Source organism: Anomaloglossus baeobatrachus, chromosome 3 (genome assembly GCF_048569485.1).
Source record: "Anomaloglossus baeobatrachus isolate aAnoBae1 chromosome 3, aAnoBae1.hap1, whole genome shotgun sequence".
Lineage (NCBI taxonomy): Eukaryota > Metazoa > Chordata > Amphibia > Anura > Aromobatidae > Anomaloglossus > Anomaloglossus baeobatrachus.
This window is the reverse complement of record NC_134355.1, coordinates 10,612,290-10,629,753: the sequence shown is the minus strand read 5'-3', so window position 1 is coordinate 10,629,753 and position 17,464 is coordinate 10,612,290. Positions and strand designations below refer to the sequence as shown.

Below are 17,464 nucleotides of genomic sequence, written 5' to 3'. Positions count from 1 at the left end.
CTGCCTGCGTGTCCGTGCTGGAGGCCCGCCGGCTGCCTGCGTGTCCGTGCTGGAGGCCCGCCGGCTGCCTGCGTGTCCGTGCTGGAGGCCCGCCGGCTGCCTGCGTGTCCGTGCTGGAGGCCCGCCGGCTGCCTGCGTGTCCGTGCTGGAGGCCCGCCGGCTGCCTGCGTGTTTGTGCTGAATGGGTGTGGATGGGGAGTGGATATGGGCGTGACTGTGAAATGGGTGTGGTTAGGGGGCGTGGCCTAAAAATTACGCGCGCCGCAAACTTTGTCCCTCTTTTCCTTCTTTAAAAGTTGGGAGGTATGTATACCTGAGTCGTGGAGTGAGAATCCAGGAAACCCCGACCTATAGGTTTCGATCTAATGCCTTCCTCCCCCGGAAGAAGGCATTAGATCGAAACCTATAGGTTGGGGTTTCCTGGATTCTCACTCCACGACTCAGGTATATGTTATATTATTACTGAATTTGAGGTTTTTTTTTGCTTTTTTTTCAATTGCACCTGCTTGATGTCCTCCAAATACCACAGTTTTTTTTACCTTGGATAATTAATCTCTATGGTATGTGGCAGTAGCCTTTTACATTTAACTTTGTAAGTGGTGGCTGGTGGACATTTTTGTATGGTGCTTTTGTCTAGCTGCAATTTTGTCTCTTACACTCTATTTCTTCTTACAATACCACTGAGCTGTGGAGTGAGTACGCCACCTGCTGGTCCTCTCACCAAAGTCCCTTTTAATCCTTTAATGCAATTTTCCTGTTTATATTAAATACTCAATAAACTCATTTTCTAATTTCACAAAATTGCCGTTGTACAGTTTTTCTTCCTTTTTTCTGCAAATACTGTGAATAGCAGCTCTGGCAAGATGGCCGCCCCCATAATCTTAAAATAAAATCAGATTAGAAAGAAAATGTATATCGGTACATGGCATTAATTGGAAAATCTAGTTGATTTCCTCTAAGGTCACAACAAATGAGGCTCCTGTAATTGCAGAAAGTAACTTTTTGTTAGTGATTTAGGGGCATTCAGAAGGCCGTATTCATGGCCCATGTTTAGGGCCCTGTATCCGGCCAGATCTGAATGAACCGCCTCATAGTTCAGGACAGGAGACCACATGGTCGGCCACCAAAAATATGGCCTTGCCACATCTCCACACACTAATGGATCCGCAGGTAATGTGTACACATCTCTATTTCCTGCAGCAATTGGGGCAGCAAGAACGACGATAAACCCTTTCACAACGGCAACTCCGACCCTCTGGGCTTTGGTGAGTTATGTCCTGTTCAGACTTCTCTGTGTCACTCTGAGGTTACATGTGCACATATTCTGCCGTGAAGTCAGTGATAATTTTTTGTGTTGTTTGCAGTATTGCTAGCTGATATTTCTCACACTTTATATACACATACCAGCATTGGGAGGTTAGCACCACTTGAGAGTAGGGTCTTCCTGTTACATTTCACTAATGACTTCTGCAGATATCTTCTTAGGCTGCATTCACACACACCGGGTGTGCGACAGCTTTAACCTACAGCAGTCCTATGCCACTGCAGTCTTACCACTGTTTTCTGGCACAATCACTTAATGTTACAAAGAAACAGCTGTTTCAACTGCAAGACCGCATTGGAGATTGGAATGGCCATGGGGGTTTGCATGTATGGTGTGAACTTAACATAGAATCATAGAATGGTGGAGTTGGAAGGAGTCTCAAGGGCCATAGGGTCCAACCCCCTGCAAGTGCAGGTTTTCCTCAATCATCCCAGCTATATGTTTATCCAGCTTACGTTTGAAGATTTCCATTGATGGAGAGCTCATTACCTCCCATGGCAGCCTGTTCCCCTCTCTAACTGCCCTCACTGCCTCCCATGTCCACCCGTTCCACTTTCTGATTGCCCTCACTGCCTCCCGTAGCTGCCTGTTCCCCTCTGACTGCCCTCATTACCTCCCCTAGCAGCCTGTTCCCCTCTCTGACTGCCCTCACCACCTCCCGTGGCAGCCTGTTCCACTCTCTGACTGCCCTCACTGTCAGAAGGTTTTTCCTAATGTGTAATCTGAATCTCCTTCTTTCTAGTTTCCTTCCATTGCTTCTTATACTTCCTTGTGCTAATGAGAATAGGGTAGTTCCCTTTGCACTGTGACTTCCTTTCAGATATTTATAGACCGCTATTAAAGGCCGCTTTACATGCTACGATATCGTGACCGATATCGCTAGCATGGGTACCCGCCCCCATCGGTTGTGCGACACGAGCAAATCGCTGCCCGTGGCGCACAACATCGCGCGGACCCGTCACACTACTTACCTGCCCTGCAACGTCACTGTGACCGGCGAACCTCCTCCTTTCTAAGGGGGCGGTTCGTTCAGCGTTACAGCGACGTCATAGCAGCGGCACTGAACCGCCGCCCAATAGAAGCGGAGGGGCGGAGATGAGCAGGACGAATATCCCGCCCACCTCCTTCCTTCCGCATTGCGTGCGGAATGCAGGTAAGGAGAGGTTCCTCGTTCCTGCGGTGTCACACGGAGCGATGTGTGCAGCCGCAGGAACGACAAACTACATTACGTTACTGCAGCAGCAACGATATTCGAGAATGGACCCCCATGTCACCGATGAGTGATTTTGCACGTTTTTGCGACGATGCAAAATCGCTCATAGGTGTCACACGCAATGGCATCGTTAAAGCGACCGGATGTGTGTCACAAATTCCGTGACCCCAACGAGATTGCTTGAGCGATGTTGCAGCGTGTAAAGCGGCCTTAAGTCTCCTCTCAGCCTTCTCTTTTGCAAACTAAACATTCCTAGTTCTTTAGCAGGTCTTCATATGACATGGTTTGCAGACCTTCTACCATCTCGGTTGCTCTTCTCTGGATTTGCTCCAATATATCCATGTCTTTGTTGAATTGGGGGCCCAGAATTGTACACAGTATTCCAGGTGGAGTCTGACCAGGGCAGAGTATAGGAGAATAATGGCCTCTCTTGATCTAGATTCAATGCTTGTCTTGGTACATTGCAGAGGTTGTTGGCCTTTTTAGGTGCAGCTCCGCATTGTTGGCTCAAGTTGAATTTGGGATCCACCATTATGCCCCACTTTCTTCGGCGCTCCATTGGGAGACCCAGACGATTGGGTGTATAGCACTGCCTCCGGAGGCCACACAAAGCATTACACTAAAAAGTGTAAGGCCCCTCCCCTTCTGGCTATACACCCCCAGTGGGATCACTGGCTCACCAGTTTTCTGCTTTGTGCGAAGGAGGTCAGACATCCACGCATAGCTCCACTGTTTAGTCAGCAGCAGCTGCTGACTATGTCGGATGGAAGAAAAGAGGGCCCATACTAGGGCCCCCAGCATGCTCCCTTCTCACCCCACTTTATGTCGGCGGTGTTTGTTAAGGTTGAGGTACCCATTGCGGGTACGGAGGCTGGAGCCCACATGCTGTTTTCCTTCCCCATCCCCCTGAGGGGCTCTGAGGAAGTGGGATCTTACAGGTCTCCAGGCACTGAGACCGGGCTCCATCCACAGACCCAGAGAACCTGCTGGATATGGAGCTGAGTATCGTCAGGGACAGGGCCCTGCTACATTAAGGTACTCTGTGTCCCCGTACACATCGCGCACACACACACCAGCATTGCTGGGAGTGCTAGTGCGCCGGGGACAACAGCGCGGAGCGCTCGTGCTATTATTCACGGCAGCTTTGCTGTGTGAATTTATGTATTGGGAACTGCCGCGCCGTGCCGCTGCTGGGTGTTTTTACACTGTGGCGCGGCTGGGACTTGTGGTGCGCCGGGGACTCCGCGCTGGCCGTGCACATAGGACGGCCGCGCTTATTACTCGAGTCCCCGGTTTTGCGGCCTAGTTTCCGTTTCGTTCCCGCCCCCAGCCCTGCCAGTCAGGGGAGAGGCGGGACGCTGTACAGAAAGTCAGCGCCGAGGGCTGGAGTCTGCTTTGCATTCTCCAGCCCCCTTCACTGGACACAGTGGGACGCCGGTTTCCCGCTCTTGCCTGGGGCACGCCCACGGCCCGCCCCTCGTCACACGAGCTGGAGAAGGACGCCGGCAGCCATTCCTGCAGTCCGAGCTGGAGAACGGAGACAAGCTCTGGGCAACCAGTCACAGGACTCTGGCGACCACACACCCGCCTATAGGCGGGCGGTAAGCAGCACCTGAAGTGCTGACCCCACTATATACCGTTGTGTCCATTTGTATTTTAGCTTACACTGCACTGTAGGTCGCTATTTTTGGCTATATGCCCTCTTAGATGGCGAGACAACAGCAGCAAAAAAGCAAGGGTGCTAAGGCACAGGCTTTCTATGCTGCTTGTATTGCATGTGCTGAAGTGTTCATTTGTACTTATGCTTGTATGCTATACATTGCACTGTACGGTCGCTATTCTTGGCTATATTCTCCTAGAATGGCTAGACTACAGCAGCAAAAAAGCAAAGGTGCTAAGGCACAGTTTTTCTAGGCTGCTTGTATTGCATGTGCTGAAGTGTTTATTTGTACTTATGCTTGTATGCTATACATTGCACTGTACGGTCGCTACTCTGGGCTATATTCTCCTGGATGGCTAGTCTACAGCAGCAAAAAAGCAAGGGTGCCAAGGCACAGGCTTTCTAAGCTGCTCATATTGCATGTGCTGAAGGGCTCATTTGTACTTTTTGCTTGTATGCTATACATTGCACTGTACGGTCGCTATTCTCGGCTATATGCTCCTAGATGGCTAGACTACAGCAGCAAAAAAGCAACACAGGCTTTCTATGCTGCTTTTACTGCATGTGATACTGTTCCACCGGCAAGTTCCACTGACCCCCGTTGTGTGCAATGCTCCTCTGTAGCACTTGGTCAGCCGGGGTCTCTACTAGAGGTGGCCAAAGGAACCACCTGTGAATCCTGTCCATGGACAGGGACGGTGTTGCAGTTTCGGCTGATAGATTGTCATGGGATAGTGACTTGCAGTCCAGACAGGCCATGGGCAATCTTGCCAGGGTGTAGGCTCTGACACGGACGACAGTCCCAGACAGCCTAAGCGAGCTCGCTGGGAGCGGCACTCGGCCTCATCACTAGTCAGGGTCACAGCAGAGGACTCTCTGTATGATGAGGCAGACGTAGCTGATCAGGACTTTGATCCTGACACCGCTCTCAATCCGGATACACCGGATGGTGACGCCATGGGGAATGATCTTATAGCGTCCAGCAATGGCATGTTGGATATCTCTCCCCCAGCTCCTTCAGTGGAGGAGTCAGCTTCCCAGCAGGAGAAATCCCATTTCAGTATCTCAAGCGTACATTGAGTACTTTTCTGGCCACGCTGACTTCAGAGAAGCAGTTCAGGATCACCACGCTTACCAGATAAGCGTTTCTCCAAATGTATTAAAGATACATGTTATCCCTTTCCCCCTGACGTGGTCAGGCGCTGGACCCAGGGTCCAAAGGTGGCTCCCCCAATCTCCAGGCTTGCGGCTAGATCCATAGTTGCAGTGGAGATGGGACTTCACTTAAAGATGCCATTGACAGACAGATGGACCTCTGGTTGAAATCTGTCTATGAAGCTATCGGCGTGTCGGTTGCTCCGGCATTCGCAGCCGTATGGGCACTCTAAGCTATGTCAGCTGGTCTTGCGCAGCTGGTCTTGAGCACAGGTACATCTGTGCCGCAGGTAGCGTCCTTATCCTCGCAATGTCTGCATTGCGACTTACCCTATTAATGCTGTCCGTGAGAGACAGTCGAGGTTTCGGTCCTTCCCAGGCTCGGGCAGGTCCAAATTGTCCTAGTCCAAAAGGGCTCAAAAGGCTCAGAGGGGCTCAGATTCCAGGCGGGCTCAATCACGCCCAAGGAAGGCAGCCAGAGGAACCGCTTCCAAGGCGGTCTCCTCATGACTTTAAGCTCTCTCTCTCCGCATCCGCGGTTGGTGGCAGACTCTCTCGCCTTGGCGACATTTAGCTGCCACAGGTCACAGACCGGTGGGTGAGAGACATTGTGTCTCACGTGTACAGGATAGAGTTCTGTTCTCGGCCTCCGGCTCGATTCTTCAGAACTTCCCCACCTACCCACCGAGCCGATGCTCTTCTGCAGGCAGAATGAGTGGTAATTCCTGTTCCTCTTCAGGAACAAGACACGTTTTTTCCTCCAATCTGATTGTGGGGGACCTAAAACTGCTCAACAAGCACGTGAAGGCCAGGCGGTTCCGGAGGGCATCCCTCCGCTCCGTCATTGCCTCAATGTCTCAAGGAGATTTCCTAGCATCAATAGACATCAGGATGCTTATCTCCACGTGCCGATTGCTCCAGAGCACCAACGTTTGCTACGTTTCGTTATTGAAGACGAGCATCTTCAGTTCGTAACCCTGCCCTTCGGTCTGGCGACAGCCCTACGGAGTTTCACCAAGTTCAGGGCAGCAGTGGGAGCAGTCCTGCACTCTCAGGGTCACTCGGTGATCCTTCCTTGGACGGTCGACTTGTCAAGGCACCCTCTCAAGAGGCATGCCAACACAGCCTGAGCGTGGCGCTGGAGACTCTCCAGAGTTTCGGGTGGATCATCAACTTCTCAAGGTTAAATCTGACACCGACCCAATCGCTGACATATCTGGGCATGGAGTGTCACGCTCCCTCAGCGATAGTGAAGCTTCCGCTGGACAAACAGCGTTCACTACAGATGGGGGTGCAGTCTCTCCTTCACGGCCAGTCACACTCCTTAACACGCCTCATGCAGAGACAGTCACTTTCGCGCATTTTCATCTGCGTCCACTCCAATGTGGCATTCTTTGCCAATGGGATGGGAAGTCGACGTCCCTAGAAGGAACGTCCCCCTTCTCAGACGGTCAAGGACTATCTTCAGAGGAGTCCATCCTTCAAATCAATGTGCTGGAAATCTGGGCAGTGTATCTTGCCCTGCAGGCCTTCCAGCCGTGGCTGGAAAGCACACACATCCGAATTCAGTCGGACAACTCCACAGCGGTGGCATACATCTTCCACCAAGGCGGAACACGCAGTCGGCAAGCCTCCCAGGAAGTCCGGCGGAGTCTGATGGGGGTGGAAGACAGAGCATCCACCATATCCGCAGTTCACATCCCGGGCGCAGAAAACTGGGAAGCAGACTTCCTCAGTTGCCAGGGTATGGACGCAGGGGAAGGGTATCTTCACCCGGACGGTTTTCAGGAAATCTGTCAATGCTGGGGGATGCTGAACGTCGACCTAATAGCGTCTCGGCACAACAACAACAAGGTTCCGATTTTCATGGCGCGGTATCAAGATCAAAGAGCTCTGGCGGCAGACGCCTTAGTTCAGGTTTGGTCGCAGTTCCAGCTACCTATGTGTTTCCCCCTCTGACACTGCTGCCCAGAGGGCTACGCAACATCAGGTCCGTTTGCCGCCGCGCCATCCTCATCGCCACAGACTGGCCGAGGAGGTCGTAGTCCCCGGATCTGTGGCATCTCACGGTCTACCAACCGGGGGCACTACCAGCCCGGCCGGACTTACTGTCCCAAGGGCCGTTTTTTCCATCTGAATTCTACGGCCCTGAACCTGACGGTATGGCCTTTGAGTCCTGAATCCTAGCGTCTTCAGGATTATCTCAGGACGTCATTGCCACCATGAGACAGACTAGAAAACCGACGTCTGCCAAGATCTACCACAGGATGTGGAGGATATTCTTCTCTTAGTGCTCTGCTCAGGGAGTGTCTCCCTGCCCATTTGCATTGCCTACTTTTCCTTCCTTCCTGCAATCTGGTTTGGAAAAAGGTTGTCACTCGGCTCCCTTAAAGGACAAGTCTCAGCGCTATCTGTATGCTTCAGAAGCGCCTAGCACCACTTCCTCAGGTACACACGTTCCTGCAGGAGGTTTGTCACATTGTCCCTCTGTACAAACGGCCGTTGGACCCATGGGATCTGAACAGGGTACTAATTGCTCTCCAGAAGCCGCCCTTCGAGCCTCTGAGAGATGTTTCACTCTCTCGACTTTCCCAGAAAGAGGCCTTTCTGGTAGCGGTCACGTCTCTTAGGAGAGTGTCCGAGCTAGCAGCGCTGTCATCCAAAAGCTTCCTTCCTGGTGTTTCACCAAGGCAAGGCAGTGCTGCGCCCGATTCCGGAGATCTCCCTACGGTGGTATCCCCCTTTTCATCTCAATCAGGATATCTCCTTACCTTCCTTTTGCCTCATCCATTTCATCGATATGAAATGGATTTGCATTTGTTGGATCTGGTGGGAGCACTCAGAATCTACATTTCCCGCACGGCGCCTCTGCGCCGCTCGGATGCACTCTCTGTGCTTGTCGCTAATCAGCGTAAAGAGTCGCAGGCTTCCAAATCCACCCTGGCTCGATGGATCAAGGAACCAATTCTTGAAGCCTACTGTTCTGCTGGGCTTCTGGTTCCATCAGGGCTGTAAGCCCATTCTACCAGAGCCGTGGGTGCGCCCTAGGCATTACGGCACCAGGCTACGGCTCAGCAGGTGTGCCAGGCAGCTACCTGGTCGAGTCTGCACACTTTCACCAAACATTATCAGGTGCATACCTATGCTTCGGCGGACGCCAGCCTAGGTAGAAGGGTCCTGCAGGCGGCAGTTGCCTCCCCGTAGGGGAGGGCTGTCTTTGCAGCTCTAACATGAGGTATTTCTTTACCCACCCAGGGACAGCTTTTGGACGTCCCAATCGTCTGGGTCTCCCAATGGAGCGCCGAAGAAGAAGGGAATTTTGTTACTTACCGTAAATTCCTTTTCTTCTAGCTCCTATTGGGAGACCCAGCACCCGCCCTGTTGTCCTTCGGGATTTTTGGTTGTTTTTCGGGTACACATGTTGTTCATGTTGAACGGTTTTCAGTTCTCCGACGTTACTTCGGAGTGAATTTGTTTAAACCAGTTATTGGCTTTCCTCCTTCTTGCTTTTGCACTAAAACTGGTGAGCCAGTGATCCCACTGGGGGTGTATAGCCAGAAGGGGAGGGGCCTTACACTTTTTAGTGTAATGCTTTGTGTGGCCTCCGGAGGCAGTGCTATACACCCAATCGTCTGGGTCTCCCAATAGGAGCTAGAAGAAAAGGAATTTACGGTAAGTAACAAAATTCCCTTCTTTTTTCCCCGGTGCTATCACCTAGTTCTATTACTCCAATACTATAGATGCTTTTTACATTTCTTTTACCCAGATGTACAGTAGGACTTTGCATTTGTCCCTGTTAAACACTATTCTGTTTGCCAATTGTTCGAGTGTCTAGATCCTTTTGAATACGATCTCTTTCTGGGTGAAATTCGATCAGTCAGACGTCCCTCTCGATGATGAGTGTTTAGAGCAAGATAGTTGCCGCGATGGACGCAGTCCCATTTGCTCATTTCTACACTTGTCCATTTCAGCTTTCCTCCTATCAAGATGGGACAAATCCACTTGGACCATACAGTAGCACTTCCTTTCCAAATCAAGAAGTCTCTGGAACGATGGAGACATTCTCCCTTTGTTCTTCACGGAAGATCGTTTTTACTGATTCACTGGAAGATTATAACGATGGACGTCAACCTCCTTGGCTGGGGAGCAGTCTTCTGGAATCTTACAATACAGGGATGATGTGAAAGCCCAGGAATCATCTCTTCCCAAGAAACATTCTGTAGCTCAGACAATCCTCCTAGCTCGTCTTCACTAGCAAAAACCTTCTGTTTGGCCGTCTGATGTGCGTCCAATCCAACATTGCCACAACCGTGGCACACGTCCATCACCAAGAAGGAAATCGAAGCCGAGCTGTGATGGTAGAAGCTTCTCAGATCCTTTCATGGGCTGAACAGAATGTACCAGCAATCTCAGCAGTTCACATTCCCAGATTCACAACTGGGCCTCCAACATTCTCAGCCAAAACTCTCACCACAGGCGAAAAGTTCCTGAACCCGATAGTCTTCTGCCAGCTGTGCTTCAAATGGGGGACACCCCATGTTGACCAGATTGAGTCCAGATTGAACCACAAGGTTCCCTAGTTTGTGTCCAGATCTAGCGATTCCCTAGCGATCGAATCCGACACTCTGGCAATTTCCTGGTCTTAGTTCTCTGTTTTGTACTTTTTTCCTTCTCTACTGCTGATCCCCAGGCTGGTTAAGAAGATCAAGGTAGTACCTATTATACTCATGGCCACGTATTGTCCCAGAAGACCTTGGTACACTGAGCTAGTCCATCTCAATGCGGACATCACGTGGCAATTCCCAGACCTTCCAGATCTCCTTTCCCAGGGTCTTCTCTTCCACCAGAAGTCTCAGTCGCTCAATTCATCCAGAACATGATCAAGGCGAGGTAGCGTTCTTGCTCTCAAATATATAATTGCACATAGAAAGCTTTTTCCGTTGGTGTGAGTCAAACCAGACCGCTCCCATGGCTTATTCTTTACCTTCCCTGCTGTCTTTCCTTCAGTTGGGTCTTGATTCTGGTCTGGCATTCAGCTCCCATAAGGGTCAGGTCTCAGCGTTTTCCATTCTCTTTCAGAAAAACTTACATCTCGTCCCTATGTCACCACCTTTCTCCAGAGACTTGCACATTCCGTGCCATCTTATCACCCTCTCTTAGAACCTTTGGACCTTTACCTCATTCTGGATGACCTTCAGAGGTCTCCTTATGAACCACTTTGAGAAGTTTCTCTATCCTTCCTCTCCTAGAAGGTTGCCTTCTTGGTTAACGTCACCCCGATCAGACGAGTGTCCAAACATGCGGCTCTCTCCTGCCGCTCTCCCTATCTGGTGTTCCACCAGGACAAGGTGGTTTTGCGTCCGATGCCATCATTTCTCACTTATGGTGGTTTCTTTGTTCCATCTTAACATTGTGCTCCCTTCGTTCTGCTCCTCTCCTGCTCACCCTCGGGAATGTTCAGTCCATAAACTGGACTTCATGAGAGTAGTCCACCTCTACATTGCCAGGATGTCATCTGTCAGACGAACGGACTCTCTCTTCTTCCTGTGATTCTAGATGATCATTGCAGAGAACTTCCTGCCTCCAGATCCACCATTGCCTGCTGGGCCTGGTCTGCCATCTTGGAAGCATACCAGATAAAGGACAGCGCGCGCCCACTCGGGGTCATTGCTCACTCCACTCGTCCAGTGGGGACCTCCTGGGCTATCCATCGCCAGGCCCCTGTCTCGTAGTTATGCAAGGCTGCTACCTTGTCTTCCATTCATACATTCACAAAGTTCACACCTATGCCTCGTCAGATGTGACCCTCGGTAGAAGGATCTTGCAGGCCACAGTGGCTTAAGATTAGACGTGAGGGTGCTATCCTGTGACCATCCTTCTGATCGCTTTAGGATGTCTCATGGTCTCCTGTGTCCCCCAATGTAGGATCCTAGAAAGATATTTTATGGTTAATACCCAAAATCTTGTTTTTTTAAGCAGATCCTACAGAAAAAAATACAACAAAAACACCTAAAATCCATTTGAAAAATGTCCGATCCACTTTACTGTTCATATGTAGAGTTTTTTTCCAATTTGAAAAACTGTGATGGGAAAAAGAGAGGGTTTTCACTGACGTGTTAAAAATGCATATGTCCCTCCGTGTGCTGTGATTCACGGCACACCTGCGTTCTCCATGTGCTACCCGTTATCTGTGATAGCACATGGAAATCAGGCAATTATACTCACCTGTCCCCGCTACTGCTGTCCATGGTGCTGAATCTCCGGCTCTTCTGTGTTTCCGGCCGCCGCTGTCACCCCTCTGCAGCTACTTCCGGGTCGGCTGTGCAGTGCATAACTGCATATGCATGAAAATAATTAGCCGGCTTGGAAGCAACAGGCCGCAGCAGCTGGAGACAGCATCGCTGGAGAAGGTGAGTATAAAAAGCTTTTTATTTTCTGGTACATGTTTCATAGATCACACCATAGTGTGGTCCGTGGGACATCAGTGATGCCAGAAAAAAGCGGAAATCACAGACAACGTATGTATGCCACACAGAGACACGGTCAGTGAAAAATCACTGATGTGTGCGCAGACCCATTGATTATAATGAGTCTGCGTATGTCCGTGATTCTGGTACGTATAAAAACTGTCACATACGTACCAGAATCACTGACGTGGGAAGGGTAATGGTGCGAAGATGATCATCCCGTGTAAAGGATTCATGTGCCGCACCTCCACATGTAGACAATGTACCCTTGTGCTGAGAGCAGTCAGCACAGACATAGTACAGACATGCCTGACAACATGGACATCAGTAGGAAAGGGCCTCTTATTCCAGATCCACTCTCATGGGGATTGAGATATAGGCAGAAAACCACAGGACGCTCCCCTGAGTCATTATATGTAGATCCAGATTGAGATGTTCACCACCTGCTGCAGCTCCGTAACCTCTCTGTACCCCACTGGTCCCCTGAATACAGGTCACATCGGCATCACTGTCCCCGATGTCTCTGCCGCTTGCCAGAGGTTTGAGCAGCTCGGAGTCACATTTGTGAAGAAACACGATGAAGGTAAAACTCTTGTTATTATGTAACAATGCACACAGTGACTGATCCTCCATGACTTTCATGTGTAGCTTCAGTTTTACATAAAATATGATAAACATAACCAGAGGCGCAGGGTCACCCTGACCGGTATTTACAGATATGAGGCTCATTGACGTGTAAATCCTGCACCCTATGTGTCCGTTAACACCCATGAGTAAAGTCAGAGCTGCATTCATAATTCTGCTGCAGACGAAGTCCAAAGATCTGAAACAAAGTGCAAAGTTTGCCAAAATTGCCAATTTCAGTTTCAACGAGTTAAGTATCCCATCCTTACCTCCCCACTTCCACCACAGTAGATGATGCCAAGAAGAAGGATTGGGCATGTTGGCTTTCAGTGTCCACTCATTTTGCTGTCAGAGATAGATCCCCTATCTCCCCTGTTCCCATTAACAATATATACATCCGTAGGCTGGTTTCAGACGTCCATGTTTTAGGTACGTGTGACATCCGTTTTTAACACGGATGTCACACGTACCCATGTTACCCTATTGTGTACTCTCACACGGCTGTGTTTTCACACAGACCGTGTGGCCCCGCTATTTCACACGGAGACGTGCCCGTTTTTTCTCCAGCAGCACGGGTGTCACACGGACCGCACACTGATGTGATCCATGTGACATCAATGTGATACGTACCGGAGAAAACACGGGTTTTTAAATAAAAAGATTTTCTATATTTACCTGTATCCAGCGCTGCTGTCTCCGGCTCTGCTGCCTCCCGCTCCTGACCCCCGCTCATTATTTTCATTGATTATTCACCGCAGTGAGCAGCTGGGAGCAGGGGCAGCATGGTGACAGCACAAGAGACAGCACCGCCGAGGCCAGTATTGCCGAGGACAGCACCGCTGGGACATCGCTAGTGCCAGGTGAGTATCCTGCCAGTAGTGTGTGTGCAGGGACGTCCAGGAGGTCATCGGATTTCCCAATGAACTCTGATGACCTCCTGATGACACCCTTGCGACAACTGCGCTACAGCGAGTGTCACGATGGTGACTTCCAGGGGCTCATGAGAGATCATTGGGAACCCTGATGAGTCCCTGGATGTCACTGCACAAACTGCTGTATACTCACGTGTCACCGGCGATGCCCCCGGTGATGTCCCCGGCGGTGCTGTCCTCGGCGGTGCTGTATCTAGCCTGTCCCCGCGATGTTCCGGCTTCCAGATCCTCAGGCAGTGAATAATCAATGAAAATAATGAGCGGGATCAGGAGCGGGACGCAGCATCGCTGGATACAGGTAAATATAGAACATCTTTTCATTACAGAGACACGTGTTTTACCTGGTACATGTCACACGTATTCCAACACGGATGTCACACGTATGACCATAACCATGCGTGTGACTGGTACCTGATTAAACACAGATGTCTGAAACCAGCCTTAGCCAGGCTGAGCGTGCCTTCTATTACCAGCTATATACAATGAGCGTCACCGTAAATGTTTAGTTGCGGTTTATTTCAGGCATCGACTTTGCCTTATTAGAAAATTAGTGTGCAGGTCACGTGTATATAGCCACATCCTATATACGATATCGCAGATGTGTATAGTGCTATAGATTGGAAACTAGCAGAATTATGAATGCAGCTCTGACTTATTACTCACTACTTACACACTAATCAGGGCAGTAGCTTTCCCAGTTTTATAGGCAGAACTTATATTATAAACTGCATAAAGTGATGGCACCCGTAAGTCTGATAGGCGCTGACCCGTATCCGGGCTCCCGCTGACCCAGTTTCTGTATAATTAACCATCCTGTAGAAATACTTTCTTTTACACTTTTGGACTTTTTTCAGGGTGGAGGAAGGGGCTGGCATTTATCGAAGACCCTGACGGTTACTGGATCGAGATCTTCTCTCCTGACTATGTGGCGTGCAACATGGCGGCCATCCTACAAGCCGCAGCTTCCTGACTGCAGAGGTGAAGATGAACGTTAACCCCTGTCTGCGGCGGATAGTGAGAGTCGTCCTCCTTCCTCGGTATACGCAGGACACATTGATGCTTTGTGGAAGTTTTTTCACTACTAACGCCAAAGAAAAAAAACATAGAGATCTCTCAGCAGATTTCCCACTAGGCGATAGTGTTTGGCAAATGACTGTCGTTAAAATATCAAATCTGTGCAGAATATTGATTGTGTCAAATGTTATCTATTAAATTATTTTTGATGTATCGCTTTGCTTTTTGTAATTTTTGAACCGAACTATAAACTATTACTCCAGCCGATGATGAGGTGTAGTGATATCAGCCCTCGTACCTATGGATATAATCCGGCAACAGCACGACCTAGGGCTGCTGACGATTATGGAGGAAATTCCGAATGATGATGTCACTGGTTTTCTTGGTGATGTCACGATTGAACAGTGCCTTACCGTTAAGGGAGATTGTCTCCTTAGTTTTAGCCATTGTAAAAGTACAAAACATTACATAATTTTTCTCAGTTTTAGAGATGGCAGGAGGTAGGTGGACAGGTCTGCAGCACAGAGAGGGGAAAGTACCTACAAACTTAGAGAGAGCAAACAAGATATAAATAAAGAGCAAAGCATATGGGGAAGGAATATGTGCAGGATAGAAGCTGTGCTGATAGGTGAAAGCTAGAGAAAACTGCAGACTCTGCATACACACAGAGCTCACATCCAGCCTATATTACTGGGAGAGACACACAGAGCTCACATCCAGCCTATATTACAGGGAGAGACACACAGAGCTCACATCCAGCCTATATTACTGGGAGAGACACACAGAGCTCACATCAAGACTATATTACTGGGAGAGACACACAGAGCTCACATCCAGACTATATTACTGGGAGAGACACACAGGCCTCACATCCAGCCTATATTACTGGGAGAGACGCACAGACCTCACATCCAGCCTATATTACTGGGAGAGACACACAGACCTCACATCCAGCCTATATTACTGGGAGAGACACACAGGCCTCACATCCAGCCTATATTACTGGGAGAGACGCACAGACCTCACATCCAGCCTATATTACTGGAGAGACACACAGACCTCACATCCAGTCTATATTACTGGGAGAGACACACAGACCTCACATCCAGCCTATATTACTGGGAGAGACACACAGACCTCACATCCAGCCTATATTACAGGGAGAGACACACAGAGCTCACATCCAGCCTATATTACTGGGAGAGGCACACAGAGCTCACATCCAACCTATATTACTGGGAGAGACACACAGAGCTCACATCCAGACTATATTACTGGGAGAGACACACAGAGCTCACATCCAGACTATATTACTGGGAGAGACACACAGGCCTCACATCCAGCCTATATTACTGAGAGAGACGCACAGACCTCACATCCAGCCTATATTACTGGGAGAGACACACAGACCTCACATCCAGCCTATATTACTGGGAGAGACACACAGGCCTCACATCCAGCCTATATTACTGGGAGAGACGCACAGACCTCACATCCAGCCTATATTACAGGGAGAGACTAACAGACCTCACATCCAGCCTATATTACTGGGAGAGACACACAGACCTCACATCCAGCCTATATTACTGGGAGAGATACACAGACCTCACATCCAGCCTATATTACAGGGAGAGACTAACAGACCTCACATCCAGCCTATATTACTGGGAGAGACACAGACCTCACATCCAGCCTATATTACTGGGAGAGACACACTGACCTCACATCCAGCCTATATTACTGGGAAACACACACAGACCTCACATCCAGCCTGTATTACAGGGAAACACACACAGACCTCACATCCAGCCTATATTACTGGGACAGACACACAGAGCTCACATCCAGCCTATATTACTGGGAGACACACACAGAGCTCACATCCAGCCTATATTACTGGGGGATACACACAGACCTCACATCCAGCCTGTATTACAGGGAAACACACACAGACCTCACATCCAGCCTATATTACTGGGAGAGACACAAAGACCTCACATCCAGCCTATATTACTGGGAGAGACACACAGACCTCACATCCAGCCTATATTACTGGGAGAGAAACACAGAGCTCACATCCAGCCTATATTACAGGGAGAGACACACAGACCTCACTTCCAGCCTATATTACTGGGAGAGACACACAGAGCTCACATCCAGCCTATATTACTGGGAGAGACACACAGACCTCACATCCAGCCTATATTACTGGGAGAGACACACAGACCTCACATTCAGTCTATATTACTGGGAGAGACTAACAGACCTCACATCCAGCCTCTATTACTGGGAGAGACACACAGACCTCACATCCAGCCTATATTACTGGGAGAGACACACAGATCTCACATCCAGCCTATATTACTGGGAGAGACACACAGAGCTCACATCCAGCCTATATTACTGGGAGAGACACACAGAGCTCACATCCAGCCTATATTACTGGGAGAGACACACAGACCTCACATCCAGCCTATATTACTGGGAGAGATACACAGACCTCACATCCAGCCTATATTACTGGGAGAGACACACAGGCCTCACATCCAGCCTATATTACTGGGAGAGACACACAGACCTCACATCCAGCCTATATTACAGGGAGAGACTAACAGACCTCACATCCAGCCTATATTACTGGGAGAGACACACAGACCTCACATCCAGCCTATATTACTGGGAGAGATACACAGACCTCACATCCAGCCTATATTACAGGGAGAGACTAACAGACCTCACATCCAGCCTATATTACTGGAGAGACGCACAGACCTCACATCCAGCCTATATTACTGGGAGACACACAGACCTCACATCCAGCCTATATTACTGGGAGAGACACACAGACCTCACATCCAGCCTATATTACTGGGAGAGATACACAGACCTCACATCCAGCCTATATTACAGGGAGAGACTAACAGACCTCACATCCAGCCTATATTACTGGGAGAGACATACAGAGCTCACATCCAGCCTATATTACTGGGAGAGACATACAGAGCTCACATCCAGCCTATATTACTGGGAGAGACACACAAAGCTCAAATCCAGCCTATATTACTGGGAGAGATA

General features: G+C 49.5%; 1 protein-coding gene across 1 annotated transcript in view; it reads left to right on the top strand.

Annotated features, from left to right (window-relative positions):
- Positions 1–14,602, top strand: part of LOC142295879 (lactoylglutathione lyase-like) — a 67,554-nt gene extending 52,952 nt beyond the window's left edge. Inside the window, exons 5-7 of the mRNA XM_075338985.1 lie at positions 1,201–1,265; positions 12,313–12,402; positions 14,230–14,602. Of these exons, the coding sequence (XP_075195100.1) occupies positions 1,201–1,265; positions 12,313–12,402; positions 14,230–14,345 (271 nt within the window). The 3' untranslated portion in view covers positions 14,346–14,602. The remainder of the gene's footprint in view (positions 1–1,200; positions 1,266–12,312; positions 12,403–14,229) is intronic.
- Positions 14,603–17,464: the final 2,862 nt, after the last annotated feature.